This window comes from Talpa europaea, assembly GCF_964194135.1.
Source record: "Talpa europaea genome assembly, chromosome: 9".
Taxonomy (NCBI): domain Eukaryota; kingdom Metazoa; phylum Chordata; class Mammalia; order Eulipotyphla; family Talpidae; genus Talpa; species Talpa europaea.
The window spans coordinates 100,057,469-100,078,050 of NC_140076.1; the positions used below are offsets into that span (position 1 = coordinate 100,057,469).

Genomic DNA, 20,582 nt, shown 5'->3' on the forward strand with positions numbered 1-20,582 from the left:
TGCCTAGTTCCCAGCCTGTCCCCATGAGGTTAGCACACGCCCTGGTCTTTGAGCAAAAGGAAGAAAAGGAAGATGCTCAAGCATCTGTCTGTCTCCCTTGTTGCAGGGAACGCTCACTGCTCCCAGACAGCTGATGGTGAGTGAGTCAGTGGCATATGGAGCCGGGGAGTCCCCTAGGCGGAGAATCCTCAGAAGGGGTGAATGCTGGGAGCAATCAACTCCCCATGAGTGCCACCCTGGCCTACTTTTCAGTATAGTCTCCAAGTTTTCATTCTCGCAGGTAGAGATGGGTTTTCGTGCCATGGGTCAGAGCGCAGGAGCTGAGCATCTGCTCTCCAGCAATTCGGAGCTGCGATCTCAGACTGACCCAAGCAGCATCCCAGGCGGTAGTAGTGTCTAGCTCCTCAGGCTCACTGCTGCAGAATCCAGGGGTGCGTCCCCTTTTTCCGATTCTTGACGTCAGTCTGTGACACCCGCGAAGATTCGCAAGGGCGGTGGAGAGCAGAAGGCGAGTGGCAGGGAGGGGAAGCCATTGCAGCAGCAACTTGGAGGAGAGCTGGACGTCTCTCCAGGAGAAAACCAGAGAGCGGGAGGCAGAGTTGGGGAGGCGGAGGACCCGCCAGCCGGGGAGGCGCAGGGTTACTGCAAAGAGGGGCGGGGAGAGACGGGGGCGCTGCATGCAGCGCGCTGGCTCCAGCGGTGCCCGCGGGGAATGTGACAGCAGCTGCGCCCGGCGCTTGCGGCTGGAGGAAGCAGCTCGCCTCCGCCGCGCGGTGCACACCTCGCCCGGGCTAGGACGCAGCCCCGGGCAGGCGGCAGGGATGTCGGCGAAAGAGAGGCCAAAGGGTAAAGTGATCAAGGACAGCGTCACCCTCCTGCCCTGCTTTTATTTCGTCGAGGTGAGTTGGCCCAGCGCCTTGGCATAATGCAGATCCGCCGGGCACCTCTGGAGCGATTTTGGGTCTCTTGGAGGCGCGGGGACTTTACCAGGAGGGTTCCCGCTGCTGTCCCCAAATGCCCGGCCTCTCCCAGCTCCCCACTCCTCTGCCCAGGTTTTTCAGAAACCCCCCACCCCCGCCCCCGAGTGTGACTGTGAGTGCCTGCCAACCCAGAGCGATGATCACTAGAGGTGTTGCTCGGGGTGGCCTGCGGGAAAGAGGTACCTGTGTGAGTGTGTGTGGGGGGCTAGATCCCAGGCCCTCCTGTTATGCTTGTGTGCAGTGTCTGTGCCCCAGAGGGGCCATGATGCCTCTATTTCAGAATTGGTGTCTTCAGTCTTGGAGTGCATATTTAGAACTCTGTAAGATTTTGGTGAGGAATGGGGGATGTTTACATCGTATTAGAATTATCGATTCCTTCTCTCACTAAAGAACCCAAAAGCCAGCTGACCATGCAAGACCATACAATAACAACAAAAACCTTGCCCTATTATAATTACTATGGTGCTCACATCTGTTTCTAAAATTAGCTCTGCACATCTAGGCATGGATTTATCAGTCCTTTTCCATAGTTAACAAAAATTATAGATCTACACCTATATATCCATATACATAAGTACATACATACATACATATGCTTATGCATGTATTTATAATATGGAATATATAATGCTTTCAACATTAGTGACATCATCTGATTTTACATGATTTGTACAAGTACACTTATTCTATGCCGAATGGTGTTACAAATAAGCAATTAACATGCAGATTATTCATAATGACCCTCCAACTTACTGAAATGTAGTATTTAAGGGAGGAACAGTTTATGGGAGGGTTATAAAGATTGACAGGTACAATGATTCCATGCACTGTGGGCCATTGCATTAGGAAGACATTTTTAAGCAAGAGGTTTATTAAATCATAGGTAGAGAAGAGATGTTTTGGAAAGGTTTTGTGAAACCATATGGTTTTAGGCATGAAACTGTGTTCTGTTTAATTAGAGCTTGGTTACATAAAGAATTATAAGGCTGTTGCTAAATTATAAATATCCTTCCTTGGCTGTCTTTTCAGTCAAATATGGAGGTTAAGCACTTCCAAGTACAGATAGCAGATTCTGTATTTGATAACTGTGAGGCTTATCTGTGTGGAGGGATAGTCACCGCCTTAATCTGGGGGAAGGGACATTGTCAGATTGCTCTTGTAGATAACAGTACATGTGCAAGTTTCTCTTAGGTGTTACAGATTTTTTTAAATGGTTTCAGCTTTAAGAAAGATGTATGTGACACAGAGAAATGATGGTCAACTCCCATGGCCCATAGAAAAGGAAAAAAAGTCCTGTTTATTTAGAGCAATTAATTGATTATCATATTTTTGCCCTTCTTTTATAAAGGATGTTGAAGTCATGGTTTAGGTAATTTTGTTGCCAGATTATAAAGAGTTTATTAAAAAAATGTGGGTAGCAAAAGATTCTGTGATGAAAAGGGTAAAGGAAAAGTAAGATGGGATATATGACTTCAAGTTAAATCCGATCAGCTACTTGTCGCACCTTGGCTTTGAACAGAAGCATTTTCCTTCATGTCTAGATCTATTACACCTCTTAAGGAGAAATCAGTTAATTGCTGGGTTTCACCTCCAGGAAGGAGCAACTTGAGGTCAGCTAGAAATGAATACATAGGGATTGCAGCTCTATGACTTCAAGGAAAATACTTTCATGAAAGAGGAAGCAAACCAGAGAATTAAGGACATTCCCATAAGGAATCTGTATACACTTTTGAGGTACCTTTAGCAGGAGTGCATGCCCCTTAACCTAGCATTTTAAAAGTAAAAAGACCTCATAATACATTTGAAATGTGTCTCTAGGAAAAAACACAAGACATATGCTACTTATTTTCCATGAAAGGAAATAACCCAAATTCATTACATTCAATTTGACCCACTTAGATGCACTCTACCAACTCCTTAGCAGGGCAAGCTAAAGAACAATTACTTGAAGACAATTCATGAGTTTGAATGAACATTTATGATATTATGTCTTGGGGGTAACGGACTTGAAAGGGACACAGAATTGGACTGCAAATTATCTCTATGAGATTTAAATGCCTGATAAACCACTAAAGAGCCTCTGAAAATGGGAGAAGACATTAGTACACAATTATTTACATTGTTGACAGAATGCTCTACTGATTTCCTTTGGAATGACTAATTTTGTTGCTGGTGAGAATGAAGTTTCATCTCCTATGGTAGATGATTAAATATAACATGAATTTATGTCAGTAAAGTACTTTAGAGTAATGACATTTTGCTTTGCAACATAGATTCCCAAGACCTTAGTAATTAATATGGAAAGGTGAAGCATGAGTGAATCTCCTTCCATCACATATCAGTCAAAGCACATATTTCAAGCCTCCTCTGTGACTTCAGACAATAATTTAAGTAACAAAAAGAAATAGAAAGAACAGATCTTGAGGAGAAAACAGTCTTTGGGCATCAGGTCAGTGACACTTCTAAAGTCAGTAACTTCAACTGCCTTTCTTCAAGGAATTCATTCTGATTTAAATTGCTATTCATGAGAGGCATGAGATATGAAGAAATTTTAACTGGCAAACTGAAGGGGAAGCAGCTTTCATTAAGATCAGAGGGACTGAAATGAAGTCAGACTGAATTATAGCAGAAAAATGGCAGCACAATCTATGGGGAAAACATGGGCCCAACACTCAGATTGACCTGGTTCAAATACCACCTTTGCCATGCTCTACTTGGATAATTTTCTCCTCCATATATAGTAGAAATTAGATACATAATAATTTAGAAAGATGTAAACATAATTTCATATACATTCATATATAATAAAAATTATAGCACATATATCTTAGAATATATTATGAGGTGAAAGCATAGAAGACACCAAGAGTCATGCCTTAGAAAGTACCTGAGATATGTTAGTTCCTCTTCTCTCTTATAACTGTCCTTGACCTAAGTTGATTTATTTTACTTCTGGGTTAGTCTTAAGGGATCAAGTCCTATAAGATCTAGCTTGAGAGTTCCCATTGTTCAGAAGAAGCCACCTCTTCCCTAATTTCCAGAAGTGTCTTGAGTTCTATTGAACTGTCCTGAAAAGGAAGAGAATATAGTCAAAAGGAAGAAAATATAGTCTGAAGCACTTAATAGGTACTAAAAATAAAACAAAATGCTTTACACAAATCATCTCATCTATTTGTAAAGATTCTTGTTAAGAAAGAAGGCGTTAATATCCATGTTTCAAAGGCTGAACTGAAAGAAGTTAAACAACTTTCCCAAGTTTACAAAGCAAGATAAGAAGCAGGTGTTAACTCAGAGCAGAAGCTCTTACACTGCAATAACTGTCTCTCTCAGCTTGTTGAAAGAATATTCACGTTGGCAGAGTAACTTCCTCTTGTTTGCTACTGTAACCTAAGGTAAGGGCATATTGACAAAAGATGAAACAGATTTTCCTGTCAGCAGCCCAGCTTTCTCAGCTGAGTTCCTCCTTCAGACACAAAGAGTTGGCGGACAGTGTACTTACCCCACATGGATTCACTAGTTATCGGAAAATGTCTCCTCAACCAGCCCCCATGAATCAATGTTGGGAAAGAGTTGGGCAACCCATGTGCAGAGAATTGGGTATCTCTAATTATATGCTGCAGGCACCAGAATGAGGTATTTGGCCACTAAAATCAAATAATCTCGTCCCAGTTCACCACCAACTTTAATGTTAAACAAACATTAATTTATGGATAGAATTATTTTTTTCATCTTTGATTTATGCTGCCAGTTGTCTGCTGATGGACAGTAATTAAATATAGCAATATTATATGGTGATTTGAGAAATACATGATTACTTTCAATACTACCTTACTTTAAGAACAACTTTAAAAATTCAGTTTTGCAATATTCTACATGGGAAAAGACAGGTCAAGCAGTGACTAGAACACTCCAACAAGCAAGTCCAAGGTCTATCAGGTTAAGCATAAAAGCAGATAAAAGGAATGTTCCACCCAAGAAAATGTTTCTCTTGCCTTTAAAGTTCCAAAGCTCTCTTCAAGCAATGAATATATCACTTACAGTGGCAGCTGCTGCCAGTAACTCATCTACAATTAGAAAAAGGTCTTTCAAGCTTAATAACCCAATAGCATGTATGAAAAGTGTGGTTGTCTGTGTGTCTAATGCCTTTCCAAAGCATTATGTTTCCATCTGTGCTTAAAATCACCATTTTGTACTCAATAGTCAAAAGATATAAGGTTCACATCAATACAGTATGTAATATAAGCAAAATGATAATTTACCTTTTAGGCTAAAAAGACCAATTCTTAATAAAAGGGAAAGAAATAATTTTCTATTTTTTTTTAAAGATTTATTTATTTATTTATTTATGCATAGAAGAACAGGCAAGTAGGCCAGAGGTGCAGGGGGTGAGAGAATTCACCACAGATTAGGGAGCCGAATAGGGGAATCCACTGAAATATACTGCTAAGGGAAACAGCCACACCATATGTGGGTTAGCTTTCTGGCCTGGGATCATACTCAGGCCATAGGGGTGATAGCACAGAGACTTAACCCCTAAACTACCAGGGAGGCCCCTAGAAATTATTTTCATGTAAACATCCTTTTTATAACATACACTGACATTATTAACGCAATGCTTAATTATAAAGTAGAAGAGCTATGTTTGATCTATGTACAAAGATATTTTTATAGGACTACTGATACAGATTGAAATTTCTTATTTCACAAGAACGCACGCGTACACACACACACACACACATGCCTGCACAATCACAAGGGGGAGTGATAATATCATCTCTTCCTCCAGTAAATACACAATAACAGTATCTGAAGCACCACAGATTCAAAATATTAGAAATTATATGGAAACTTTTCACTTACTCAAACCGTTTTACTTAATAATGGATGTGTTTCAGGATTTTGTTAATGCAGGTTAAATGTTATAGGGTCAATAATAGGCAGTGTGTTCAGGAGTAGAAGGTGTTTCTGCTGCTCTCCTCTGCAGAGTAATTCAAAAAGCCTTTGTCTGAGTAAAGATGCCCTAGTTATTTCAGTTTCAACATTCAATTTTTGTTTTCTTCCTACTGGATAGTGTCCATAGATGCTTAATCATAGCAAAGATTCATTCATAAGATTGTATTTGATCTCATGTTCCTGTGAAAATAATATAACTCATTTGATGTCTTCATCAAGAAATATAGCTAGCTTATTTTCTTCTACGTAAACTTTAGTATCAGTAGGCAGCACAGAATTTTAAGATTTTTCACATTACATGTACCAAAATGTGGCTGTTGATGGCTGTTGATGCCCTTTTGTAGATGGCAGAGAGTTTGCTCTAAGAAGTTCTATAAATCCTGCCAACAGAGATGAGCTGACAAATAATTCCTCTTTTTTTAGAGTCACAGTGCACAAAGTCTTTTGATGAAAAAGAAAAAAAAAGGAAACCGAAAAGATAATGTTTTAAAGAGATTAAATAAGGATATTTTCACAAATACCAAGACAAGTACTGAACACAGAACCTGCTATTAGGGAATTCTCTACCATTGTTAGGTGTCATCATTATACTACCTCCATGGCCAAGTTGCTCAAAATATTCTTTGTCCTACTTTTCTCTAACAGGGAAAAAATATGTGCCTTCTACTACCCTCAAAGGGATACTATTACTATTGCAAATAATAAAATAATAATAATAAAGGGCCTCCCTGGTGGCGCAAGGGGTTAAGCATAGCACTGTGAAGCTATCTGCAGCCTCTGCAGCATGAGTTCGAAACCTGGCTGGCCAGGCAGCTAATCACATGGCACAGCAGATCTCTCCTGCCTTGCCCGCTGCTCCCCTCAGAAGTGTATTTCAGTCAGTCTGCCTGTTCTGTTCTTCGCTTTGTCCCTGGTGAATCCTCTCACCCCCCATACCTCTGGCCTATATTCCAGTTCTTGTATGCATAAATAAATAAATCTTTAAAAAATAGTAATTAAAAAAAAATAGTCCATCTTAAATCTTTATGTGACCGATCCTGTGCATACATTAACTTTAATTCTAAGGATAACCTAGAAGTGTAATATTGATTGTATTAATGCAGTACCCAAGAAGGTATTATTATCTTTATTTTTCAAATCAGCAAATAGTAACTCTTTCTGCGAACAACAGCAATTAGGTGAAGGTGTCGGGATTTGTGTGTTTTTCCATTATGCTCTCGTGTTATTAGAACACTCTAGATCAAGTGAGCTTCTAAGATTTATTTATTTATTTATGCATACAAGAGGTGGGGTGTAGGACCCAGAGGTGTGGGGGTGGGGCAGTGAGAGGATTCACCAGGGACAGAGTGGGGAGCAGAACAGGTGGATTGACTGAAATACACTCCTGAGGGGACCAGCAGGCGAGACAGTAGATGTCTGCTGCACTATGTGGGTCAGTTGCTAGCTGGAGATCGACCTCTTGCTGCAGTGGTTGCTGATAGCTTGGTAGTGCTGAGACCTAACTCCTTGCACCACCAGGGAGGTCCTCATATGTACTTATAGTAACCCTTAATGGGAAATGGAATGCAAAGACCTCCTCTGCTGTAACTTGGCTGCTTCGTGGTATCTGAAGGCACACACTTGGAAGATGTCTGGTAGGGGCTCCATCTGAATTGTAAAATAGTTTTTCTGTTCATTCAGCTACTGAACTTGGCTGTGTAGTGATATCCATTTCTGAGATACAATAAATGATTTAATTCTGACATGGATTAAATGAGAGATGAGCTGGCAGATCTTTTTTCCTCTTCCAAAGTCACAATGCAAAGTCTTTTGATGAAAAAGAAAGAGGAAATAGAGAAGATAATAGTGTCAGGACACAATGACTGTCTACCTTGGGGACTTGTGTTGCGAAAGCCCACAGCCACACAGGAGTGTCCTGTGGAGACTGAACGAAGTTGGAGTAAAAGAGAAGAGATAGAACTGAAATAACGTGGAGGGCTCTGAGAATGATAGAGCTGGAGGAAAGAATTTCAAAGATAACAGAAGCAGAGAGTCCAGGCCAGGTCAGATTAGAAGAGAAAGGGCTAGAAAATAGAAGGTAGGAGGCCTCCCTGGTGGCCTAGGGATTATCTCAGTGCTACCACCATGATGGCCCTCCCAGTGGTATATATTAGGTCCCAGCCAGGAGCCATCCACCTTTGGTGCAGCAGACCTCTCCTGTCTTGCCCACTATTCCCCTCAGCAGTGTATTTCAGCAGATCTGCCTGTTCTGCTCCCCACTCTGGCTCTGGTGAATCCTCTAAGCCCCATCCCCCACGCCTCTGGCCTATACCCCAGTTCTTCCACACAAAAATAAATAAATAAAATCTTAAAAAAAAAAGAAAATAGAAAGTATGAGTGAATGCATGTGAGGGTAACAGGTATCTAATCTGTGAGCAAACCAAGAGACTCTTGGGCATTTAGGTTACCTAAATTGGTTGTTTAATAAGAAGGATTGGAAGCACAATTATTACATTTATGTTGGGAGTGTATTACTAATATTACTCTCAGATTTTCTCCATATATATATATATATGATTTTCTCCATACACAGGCTATTTCTCAAGCAAACTCTCAGGAAAAATTATACAATTATAGAATTGTCTGATAAAATCATGTACTTCAAGAACATCTGGTTTAATTCTATCTTCTATGACAAAAGAGAAACTGTAACTTGAAAAGGTTAACTGAGTTGTGTAAATACACACTGTGGTTAATATCAGATCAGTAATAGGACCTAAATCTCCTGACTCCTGTTCTAGTGCTCGCTCCTAATTATTACTATTTCTAGAATTCCTTATATTAGAAAGTTTCCCCCTGGATTATAACACTTCGAATTGAGGTCATTCTACTTGTACATGTGAACAAATTGTGCTAGCTTTTTAAAAGTTATGTGTAAATATCTAGGGTACATATTACTTGACACTACCACATTGTATTAAACAACATGTTAAAACAATTATGAATGGAGCTTCTACTTTTCCAAATTGTTAGACTCTTTGTAAAGCATGGTTATAGCTAAAGATCAGAAGATCAGAAGTGATGTTTTTTTTCTTTTTCCTTACCTAATTGCCTATCTATAATTTTACAGTTACTTCCCTTGACGTAAGTTCTCTGACAGACTAAAGAGAGAGGAAATATTGAAAGAAGTAAGAATATAATTTATACACCACCAATAACAAAATCACTAAAATTTCCAATATACATGAATGTAACTTTTCACATGCATGATCTCATGTGAACCATTCAAAATATAACTGAGGAGTAAATATTTACAAATTTTGTTTACAAATTAAGTAACTGAGATTCATGGAGTTGCAAGAATTTTTGCAAACTCAAGTAGCGCTAATTCTCCCATTTGGTTACAAAAAAAATAGTTTATATTTAAACTGTGCAATGTCTAATTATGACCACTGGTGCTCAAGTGCCTATGGTTGTCTTGAATTAGTTAGCTGAGAAACATGCTTCTAGAAACTATGGATTGGAGCAATTTCCTGATGGTCAGGAGCATTTTGGAATGTGATCACTAATGACAGAAATGCTAATTTTGACACAATTAATGTTGAGATGTTTTCCTGTAATTAGACACTGAATCAATTGCCCCTTATATCCACTACTATTTGGTTGTTTTTAATCACAAAACATTTATGTTCATGAACATAAGGAGGATAATTGCTTTTTTATTTGTTGTACCAAAATGGCTTCTGCCCACTCTTCTAAAACTGACATTAGACCATGTAGGCATAAATTAAAAAGAGAAACACAGGTAATGGAAATCAATGTATTTTGAGGAAAATGCCAGCAAGGTATTAGTATGTTTGACACACTGTTGTTTCTGTGGGAACAATGGAAATATGTGTAGATATGTTGTCTATGATTTAATGTTCACAAAAAAGATTGTGTGTTGGTAAAGCCGCATCTAATAAAGTCCTAATCATGCTTCAGAAATTGGGTTCTCATGGATTACATCCAAAGAGACCAATTTTATATTAAGTACTCTCCAAAAAATGGCACTAAAATGAAAAATCAGGGCATAATTTGTTTTCTATCTTCAGAATAATTCATTTATTCATTGAATAAATATTTATTCATTGCTTATCTTGAGCCTTATGGCTACATAATGGAAATAATATGGAACTGTGATTGGCATACTTCCTACTGCATAGAAGAATTTCAATAAATTTTCTCTAAATGGATGGAATAAAACAGGATTAATAATTATGAATATAAACTTTCCTTCTTTTTTTTAACCAGTGGAGATATTTTTATCTGTAAGGTGAGTGATGAGTGTTCCAACAAAGATGCGACTCTGCCTTGTGGATTTTTGAACAATTGAAGTTAAATCAATCTCCAACATGTCGTTATTTCTTAATTGTATTTATTTTATGATTCAGGGCATGGATTATTAGAGATTATTTGAGATCTAAGACTTCAAAGAGAGCAATTATGTAAACAAAACTTACAGTTACAGTTTTAATTTTCATGGAAAACTTTTTAGTTGCATAAGGCATGCGTAGAAGCAAAGACAATTTTCTGCACCTAAGCTCTTATAAAAGAATGCAGTTTTTTTGCTCTTATAAAAGAATGCAGTTTTTTAAAAATTTGATTTACTTAATGGCTTTGTAATTCTGGGCAAGGAATTCAGTTCCTCCAAATCTCAGTTTCCTCATTTGAAAAATGGTGAAAATATTGTGGGAATCTTAGTTTTTGAGAACCTTTAATTATATACAAATTACATAATATATCTAACAGTTTTGGATGCAAGCTCAGTGCTAGTAAATGGGTTTCTCTTTCCTAATTACCAACACTCATTACACCCATCACATCTTGTCTAAAGTAAACTTTCTATGTAACATCAGATACTACTACATTTCCTGCAGAGGAATTTGTTTTCCTGATTGGGAGGTGGGGAGGAGATATCACACATTTAGGTGTGTTTTACAGTGTGCATACAAAGTAATTAATTATGATGTATGAATACACAAAAACAAATTCTTATTAGAATCCCTGCTCATTTTATTGTGAGAGGCATACACACTCCCATGCACACCCATACACACACACACACACACCATACCTCACAAATTGGAGAACACTTGCCTTTAGTAACCATAATTGACCTTGACAGTGGGAAGGAATTCACATTTATTTAGCATCTTCTATATGCTAATGTAATACTCTATGGCAAGTCTTGCTCCAAGGACATTAACCCATATGCTATAAGAAGCTGCTATTCTTATCTTTTTAGAGTTTTATGACACCATATATGAACTTGTATTCAGCAGAAGCTTTCCAGTACATATAACATCTCTTTACATGTCTGAGTTTAGCCATCTATGAAAGAAAGAAAATTATGTTCTAAAAAAAGTGATGGATAAGTCAAAGGATAATCTAATCTTTGGGAACAAGTGACCTCATTTAAGGTGAGACTCACTGGAATCTTTTCTTTAAGGTAGTTAAATATACTCTAGAAAATTAAGAGAGTTTTGGCCCTTGGGTGATGATCTAGAGATGCTTGTATTGTAGCAACTGAGATCTGAGTGACTGAAACATCAAGTACTTATAATTGTAAAGATTTTGGTGTGAGTCATAAGTCTTCATGGAAAAAATGATACAGAGTTAGGCAGCAATCTGTTGTAAAGTATATACTAGATAGATGAAACTTTTGAAACTCTTCTACCCTAAATTCTCATTAGGTTTCTAGCTTGCAGTAGAATATTCCAGGTATAAAGAAAACTTATTTGATTATACAGGAGTCTTCAGTATTTAATTCTCAGATATATTTGGGTTAAGTCATCAATAATATTGATTCTAGAGAAATTTCAGGTGGTTAGACTATGAGATAATTAAGAGGAGTTTGTCTTATTTTTCATCTTTTAATTTTAGTCTGTAGAGCAATGGAAATAGCAGGAAACAGGCAAGAGGCTCTCAATAATTAATGTTCCACTAATTTTTGTGTTGGTCAAGAAATATAGCAACTTAATTAATGAAAATGAGGAAATGGAGCCTCTACCTACCCTCAGCTTTGACCTTGATCTTGGCCTCAGTGCCCTCTGGCTGATGCTGTGGTCTTTTCAGCATGGGCAGAAATAGAAGAAATTGGTAAGACTTCTGAGCCCAGATGTTGTTTCAACATATCTAAGAACAACTGCAGATACCCTCACAAGATGCCTGCTGTATAGGCTTGTAATCAGTTCATTGATTATAAACATGAACTAGAGAGCTAGATTACTTAACTTTCTAATCTAGCTAACAACAGTATAATCTTGTAGTAATTATGTGAATCTTTGTGTCTCAGTTCCTTCATCTTTAAGACAGGGATAGTTTTTTTGTTTTTTTTTTTTACAATGGGGATCTTAATAGTACTTATCAGAGGGGTGTTGTAAGGATTGCATGCACTCAGACATACAAAGCACTTTAAATAGTACCTGACCAATTTTAGTAGAATTAAACTATCAGTACCCATATTTTTTAAAGTCAGGTATATGCTCTAAGGGAAAATAAATTACCACTGGAAGAAAAGGTTTAAAAGCAATTACCTTTTAACAATTGAAATACAGTTCCCCAATCTCAGGCCTTAGTCACTAATTTGGTTTAAAGAACAAAATACTTTCCAAGACAATGCACATACTTCAGTGTCCAATTATGTAAAATGTGCATATCTTCAGGACCTGACATTCAAGTTGGTGATTACAAAGCTTACACCCCAAACCTAATACTAGATCAATATTCAGGTAACAAAACAGCCAGGAATTATAATTTTAGACTTGACTGTTAGATCATTGAGTGATTGTAGTAAGACTCTTTAGAGCTGTAAACGTGTAGCTTGTGGATAAAGAATAGATTTTTCCCACAAATCATATATATGAGGTCTGTCACTCTTCCTTATTAGTTAACATTACAATTTAGAAGACTCAATGTGAGTTTCTTGTGTACTTCGATATTAAAAGGAAATCAACAGAATTCTAGAAATCCAGTGCTGGGTTCATCCCCACACTTGGCACCTAGGATAGAGATGAAAGAGACAGTTTTTCTCAAGGATCTTGTCATTGAATAGAAGAGAACAATAAAGGAACAACCACCATCCCACATGACAATTGCTGTGACAGAGGCTCTCTCTGTGTAGTCAGAGAAACAGAGCCAGAGGAAACACAGGAAAGCATCTGGGTTTGAAATGTGCCCAAGTCCTGATACATTATATTAGAAATCACTCACTAGGGAAGACAGAAGTGATAAAATCAGACAACACCCAAGAAATATTAAAAGTTCTTGAGATACTACTAAAATGTTTGGGTTATATTTAAGAGCTGCACAGGGTAGAACATTCAAGATCTTGGAATATCCAATCACTGAGAGTGTGATTTGACAGGACCTGCTGCCCCCTTTTTTAGTGCCACTCTCGCTTCTGTCCCTGAAGCTGATGGTCCAGTGATGCCTGGGGCTCTTCTTTCCTGAAAAGTCCCTGTCTAGTGCCAGATAGTGACATGTGCCAGAGAGGCAGCAGGATTCCTGCTTCCAGGAACTAAACAGTTCAGGTTTCAAATAGTAGCCTTGTACTTAGAAGGCAAGCATGCTGTTCACTTATCTGGAACATGGAGTTTATTTTAAAATTCCCAAGGAGATTGCGAGTTTTAAATTAGATAATTTATAGGGAAATATCTAAATAAAAACTCAACACATGTTCTCTTTTTATTAGGTATGCGTATTTGCTCAATAAATTCTACTTTCAGTAACTGAAAGTAAAATGAAAACATAGATATTAGAATTTGAACAAAAGAAGCAATTTTCATATTTGAGTGATAAGGATGAAACAGCAGAGAAACTGTGTAAGAGTTAAGAGCAAATTAGTAGCTTTTTTCAAACACCCAGTTCCATTTGGGAATTGCAACCATTGTAGCAGGGTTGAGGGGGAGACAGATGAGACCCTGAGGAAATCAGTTTAAAGCATGTTTCCCAGACAGAGGTAGCTGGGTAAGAGGGTCATCCAACTCCCCAGCTTTGTGACCCTTCGGCAATTTAGTTACCTATCTTTGCCTCAGTTTTCTCATCTGTAAATTGGGGATACTAACAGATACTTGATAAAATGTGGATGCAGAAATCTTTATATATAGAATCCAACAATATGAAGCACCTAAATCTCTTCACATATGTTATGCATTGTTATGAAATTGTTCATATTATGTTTCTTTAATAGTAATGTCCTGATTTCATTCAATTCAATTCAGCCAACATTTCTAAATACCTAAAACATTCAAAATAGGTGTGGACTACAAATATCTCACTTTTAAGTACCTGATTTAAAACAAAATATGGTAATATACAAACAACTACAACCCGAGGCAGAAGTCCATAGTGAAATCCATGGTGAAATCCACAGCCCCACAGTGAAATCCATCTGGAGTTCCTGAGGCAGAGTCTGTGGTTCTGAAAGGACAGCATGTGAAGGTTTCAGGAAGAAAAATTTATGTACTCTCAACCTGTACAAGGACAATTCTTGTGGAAAACAGAGGTGAAAATGGAAAGCAGAGACTAAAGCATGTCTTTGGGGACATAAGTGTAATGGACAGTCTCTCTATAGGTTGGGAAAGCAGAAAGTTAGGTATGGAGTAAAAATAAACAAGAAAGGCAGGTGAAAACCATATAATAAAAGACCATAAATGCCATTCAAAATAAATCTTGCTTTGTTATTAACAGCGCACTCTTGAAAGCATAATCAGGTGTGAATTCTGGTAAAATTAGAATTTTGGAAGATACAACACATTGTGAAGAGACTAGAGGTAGAAAACATACCCACTATTCAGGGCAATGATGGTGTGAAAGGAATGAGCAATGTTTCTTAAACAATGACAGCACGTGGAGAATTTTAAAACGATATGGTAATGTAGGAAAACCTTTATAACACCCATGCCAAATGAGACCCAGAACAGTTAAGGACTTTCTCCAAATTCCTGAAGCCATGGAATAAATGAGGCAAGAGAAAATGGATTTTCCTTGTTCGGAAACCAACACTGGTTTTCCACATCACACTGTTCTTTTAAAAATATATTTATGCATATCACACAAGCCACATCTATCTGAGAAAACTAATTTAGAGCTTTAATAATATTAGATGCCTTCTGATTTATTCTTTCCCTCAATGACACAAGTGTTAGTGTGTTTTTATAATCTGTATTTTTGAGCTTTACTGAGTTTATCTGAATATGTTATAATAAAGGTGAAGATAGTTTTATAAATCAGAATGCCCTATGCTAGTTATTATTATTGTCAATATTTGAAGGAAACATTTATCTGTGTTAGCTACAAGGCAAAAAATAATAAGGAAGATTATTAAAGGTTGCACTGTAGAAAATGAAAAATTCCATCGTCTTTGTGTTGACCTATTACATACAACCTCCTTAGGGTCACAACTTTAATAAAATTACTTTGATCTGCTAATATTTATTCCAGTTTGAATTTAATTTTAATATATTATCTTAATGCTTTAAATTTAACATTAATATGATTTATATGTCAAGATTGGGCCCCAAACTCCCATTTTAAACTTGTTGTTAACATAAAACTATTCTTTTTCTTTTTTGATTATCTCTTGCTTAGGAGTGGTTTGAATATACACAACTATAGTCTGTTACTGCTTATAATATTATTCATATCAAAACCAAGATAATTTAATTTTGCTATTGTTGTTCTCAAAAGTGAGGATGATGCTATTTAAATCATCCAGTATCTTTTTTTAAAGATTTATTTATTTATGTATATAGAAACTGGGGTACAGGCCAGAGGTATGGGGTAAGAGAATTCACCAAAGACAGAAAGGGAAACAGGACAGGCAGACTGACTGAAATACACTGATGAGGGAACAGCAGGTGAGAAAGGAAAGGTCTGCTGCACCATGGGGGTAGCTCCCTGGCCGGGAATTAGAATTGAACTTGCGCTGCAGTGGCTGCAGATAACTTCATTGGTTGTGTCTTAACCCCTTGCGCCACCAGGGAGACCCCATTCTGTATCTTTCTACCTGCTTCCTTTGACTCTCCCTTTTGCTTCAAATTAGCATTTTACTCTCTTCTGGAATGCTATATTTTGATAACAATAGAAACCACCTCAACTTTGTATTTTCAAAATAGAATCTCAGAAATAAGCGTAAGGAAATTACTTTCAAAAATGATTCTCATGTAAGGCATTATGTGAAAGGTGACATTTGATGGGCATATCATTAATAGTTATAACAACCATAAATAATACCAACGTTTATAAACTAGTGCTCATCCCGGATATTGTTGAATATTACTTTTAATACTTCATTTAATCCTTTTAGCTATATATGATGATGGGTACTATCAATGAGCCTAGTTCACAGATAAGGAAGCTAAAATTTAAGGTAAAAATTTCCAAGGACACCCTGATGGTAGTAAGTGGAAGAGCTGACATTAGAACCTCCTAGGTGCCTCAAAAATCATATAACCCCACTGGTTTTAGTAAAGTATGTGACATTCTGGGCCTCCCTCGTGGCACAGGGGTTAAAGTCTCAGCACTAGCAACAATCGCCAGCCACTGTGGCATGAGTTCGAAATCTGGTCAGTGAGTTAATCCACATGGTGCAGCAGACCTCTTCTGTCTCATCACTGCTCACCTCAGCAGTGTATTCCAATGGATCTGCCTGTTCTGTTCCCTACTCTGTCTCTAGTGAATCCTCTCACCCCCCACACCTCTGGCCTACACCCCAGGTCTTGTACACATAAATTTTTTTAAAAAATTATGTGACATTATGAGTGTCCTTCCCCATACACACACACACACACACACACACACACACCCCAGGAATAGCACCTTACTCCAAGGTTATATCTTCACTGACACAGTTGAACAGATTCTGAAGTAATCATCCAAAATATTTATTGGTGGGCCTCCCCGGTGGCGCAGCTGTTGAGCGCTGGGTTGCAAAGCTGCCAGCAGCCTCTGCGGCGCCGGTTCGATCCCCGGATGCTCCCCGGCCACCAGAGGAGGGTCCCACATGGCGCGCAGACCTCTCCTGCAGCCCGCTGCTCCCCTCAGTGTACTTCGGTCCTTCTGCCTGCTCTGCTCCCCGCTGTAGCTCTGGTGAATTCTCTCACTCTCCCGCGCTTCTGACTGTACCCAGTGCTTGTATAAACAAAACAAACAAATAAAAAAAAAATGCCTCTATTAAAAAAAAAAAGTTAAAAAAAAAAACCAAAATATTTATTGGTGAATATGTGTGTACTAGGGAAAATTTACTTAATTTTCTGATTGGTCATGTTAATAAAGTTTTGTTCACTTTTCTGCAGAATAAATCAAATCTACTTATACACAAGCATTTAAACATGAGATAATTGGATGTAATTTGGGTGTCAAAGTTCTTAGATAGGATTCCCATTTACAAAAATAAACAAAACACATCAAAAAAAGAGAAAAGAAGGTGAGTAATCAAATCTTGTTTTAAAATGAAATATTTAACTTTCAAATTAATGAAGGAAAAACTTTCTGAATTTGCGCAAACCAACTTTTAGGATAATGTTTCCATATGCTGAGTAATACATATTTTTTAACTAGGATTTGCAAATAGAAACTCTTAAATGGAACTTTAAACTCAATAGCACTTCCATTAATTGACCCTAATTGCATTTCATTATCCTCAAATTCTCTTCCCATTTTGGAAAGGATGCATAGATTAAGGTTAAGAAATTAGACTTCAAAACTGTAATTCATGGGTTCAAAATTTACCTCTGGCACTATTAAAGGAGACTGAGCTTTTCCACCTACAAAATTAGAGCAATAACAGCACCTACCTAATAGAAAGGTTTAAAATAAATGAATAAAATTAATAAAATTAATGCAAATTTCTAAAACATAAAAATGCCTAGAACACAGTAAGTACCGCATGAAGCAAATGTTAAAATGAAAACATTTTTAAGTGGAATATCTGTCATGCACCTTGAGGTGTTGATATATTGGTTAAGATTGAAAGCTTCTCTTCCTACATGAATAGGGATGGGACTGGTAAAGGGAGAGAATCAGATATTTGGAGTAATCTAATGATCATTGATTTGAATTAGAGAAATATAACTGTCCTGATATACTATTTGTTCTCTCTATTCAAAAGTATCCATATGAAGACAATGCCAGAATAATCTTCATGCATTATTAATTTTCCCAATAAACCATATTCTCATCTCATCACATAAAGATCTCTAGGGAATAGAAAACTTAATGCTGTCTTCTAAACTTTTTTTCAAACCAAGCAACCAGAAATCATGGATGGTCAATGATGTCTTCAACAAAAAGCTGTCCTATTTGAGCAAATGTTTATTCTCCACAAGTAACAAAGCCTTAAACTGAAAATTTTTTTCAGTGTTTTAAGTCTACATTTTTAGATTCTGAAATGCTTAGTCTCACACAATATATTTGCAATATTTTCTTTTACCTGAGAGCAGATCTCTCACTAAGTTTATAATCCTTGGTGACCAAGCCTTGGTTATCCTGTTGTAGCTAGTAAATATTACCTGGCATATTGTAGTCTGGAGAAATGAATAATTTAATATATAACACATTATCTAGAAACTGAAATATGTCTAGGTTAGGTCTACCAGAAAAATTAGAGGAAATCCAGTATAATTAGAATTTGAGATAAACAATAAATGATTTTTGGTATAAGTATATCCCAAGTATTGCATAGTATATACTTATACTAAATATTATTCATTACTTTTCTGAAATTCTAATCTGACTAGGTGACCTGTCATTTGTTAAATCTGGTCACTCTAGTTATTGTGCTAAAGATTTACTCATTAATTTAATTAGTCATTTATCAACAACATTTACTGCTTCATTAAATTATTAAGTGATGGATTGCATATGCCAGGAACAATTCTATGTCCTGGAATTCAGCAATAAATAACATTGGCAGACTCTTAACTTCATGGAGCATATATTTCAACAGGAGCTGGGGAAAAATAAAAAATAAATAAGTGAGGTATTAAGTTGACACGGTAATTTCAGTTAATGATGAGTGACAGGTTGAACATTATAAGGGTAGAGAGAGAAGAATGAATTAAGGATTACCTTAGAGTATATGAAATCATCATTAAAAGATGACAAGAAGTGGTCATACAAAGAACCAGGGGAAGACCACAAGAGAAAGAAAAGGCAGCAAACATAAAGGACCATACATAGAAATGAATTTGACTGTTATAGAAAATAAAGAATATCATGAGTACATAAAACTAAAGAACTTCTATACAACAAAGGAAAACATCAACAAAATAAAAAGACGGCTTACCAAATGGTACAAATATTTGCAAATCCTAGATTGAAGAAGGGGATAATATACAAAACATCAAGAACTAATGCAACTCAATAGCCAAAAACAAAACAAAGTATGTAATAAACAAAGACTCAAAAAGATATTTTCCCCCCCAGAGGATATAGAGATGGCCAACAGGTGCATGAAACATCAAGAGGTACTCAACATCACTAATCTTCAGGAACATGGAAATCAAATCCCTAAAGCAATATCACCTTATAGCTGATAGTAGGGAAATTTTAAAAAAGTGTTGATGAGGATGTGGAGGAAAGGAACCCCATCCTCAACTAGAGCAATTTAGATATGATCCAATATAATTTTCAAAGACCCTTTGGGATCCTGAGTGGAGAAGGATGTGTGGGATGAGAGGATAAAAGTGAAAGCAGAACACCAGTTAGAAAGTAACCCCAAGAGCAAAAGTAAAAGATGACATGGGCTCCTACCAGACGGGTAGATGAAATAAAGATCAAATTTGAAAGCATAAAGAATAGTATGAATGGGGCCTCCCAGGTGGCGCAGAGGTTGAGGTCTGGGTTGCGAAGCTGCCTGCAGCCTCTACAGCCCCGGTTCTATCCCCTGCTGCTCCTCGGCCCCGGAGGAGGGTCCCACATGGCGCACAGACCTCTCCTGCCGCCCACTGCTCCCCTCAGCAGTGTACTTTGGTCCTTCTGCCTGCTCGGCTCCTCGCTCTGGCTCTGGTGAATTCTCTCACCCTCCCGGCTTCTTACTGTACCCAGTGCTTGTATAAATAAATAAAAATAAATCTTAAAAAAAAAAGAATAGTATGAATGGTTTATTTCATGAGCATGATCCCTTCCAGGTCCATCTATGTTGCTGCAAATTGCATGTGTTTATCTTTTTTGAATGCTGAGTAATATTCCATTGTGTATATGTACCACATCTTCTTGATCCAGTCATCTATTTTTGGGCATTTGGGTTATTTCCAAAGCTTAGCTATTGTAAATAGTGCTGCTATAAACATAGGGGTACAGGTGCTCTTTGGAATTAATGTTTCTGTGTCCTTTGGGTAAATACCTAGAAGTGGAATTGCTGGATCATATGAAAGCTCTATCTTTGGTAGGTTGAGGAATCTCGAAATAAGCTAGAAAGAAAAAAGAAAAATACTGGATTGTCTCACTCATAGCAGGAATCTAGAAAACCTAAATAAGGGACCAGGAAAAAGAGTAACTATAAGAGGGCCTCCCCAGTGGTGCAGCAGTTGAGCCATGGGCTGCGAAGCTGCCCACAGCCTATGCAGCGCCGGTTCGATCCCCAGCCACCGGGCAAGGGTCCCACATGGTGCGCAGACCTCTCCT

The 20,582-nt window shown here is 37.6% G+C and overlaps 1 protein-coding gene across 2 annotated transcripts in view; it reads left to right on the forward strand.

Annotated features, from left to right (window-relative positions):
* Positions 1-677: 677 nt before the first annotated feature.
* Positions 678-20,582, forward strand: part of PLPPR4 (phospholipid phosphatase related 4) — a gene marked incomplete at both ends in the record, with an annotated part of 37,444 nt that continues 17,539 nt past the window's right edge. The window contains one exon of one of the 2 annotated variants that reach the window (XM_084242832.1): positions 678-899. In XM_084242832.1, coding sequence (XP_084098958.1) covers positions 678-899 — 222 coding nt within the window. The remainder of the gene's footprint in view (positions 900-20,582) is intronic. The other variant, XM_084242833.1, reaches the window with a different exon arrangement.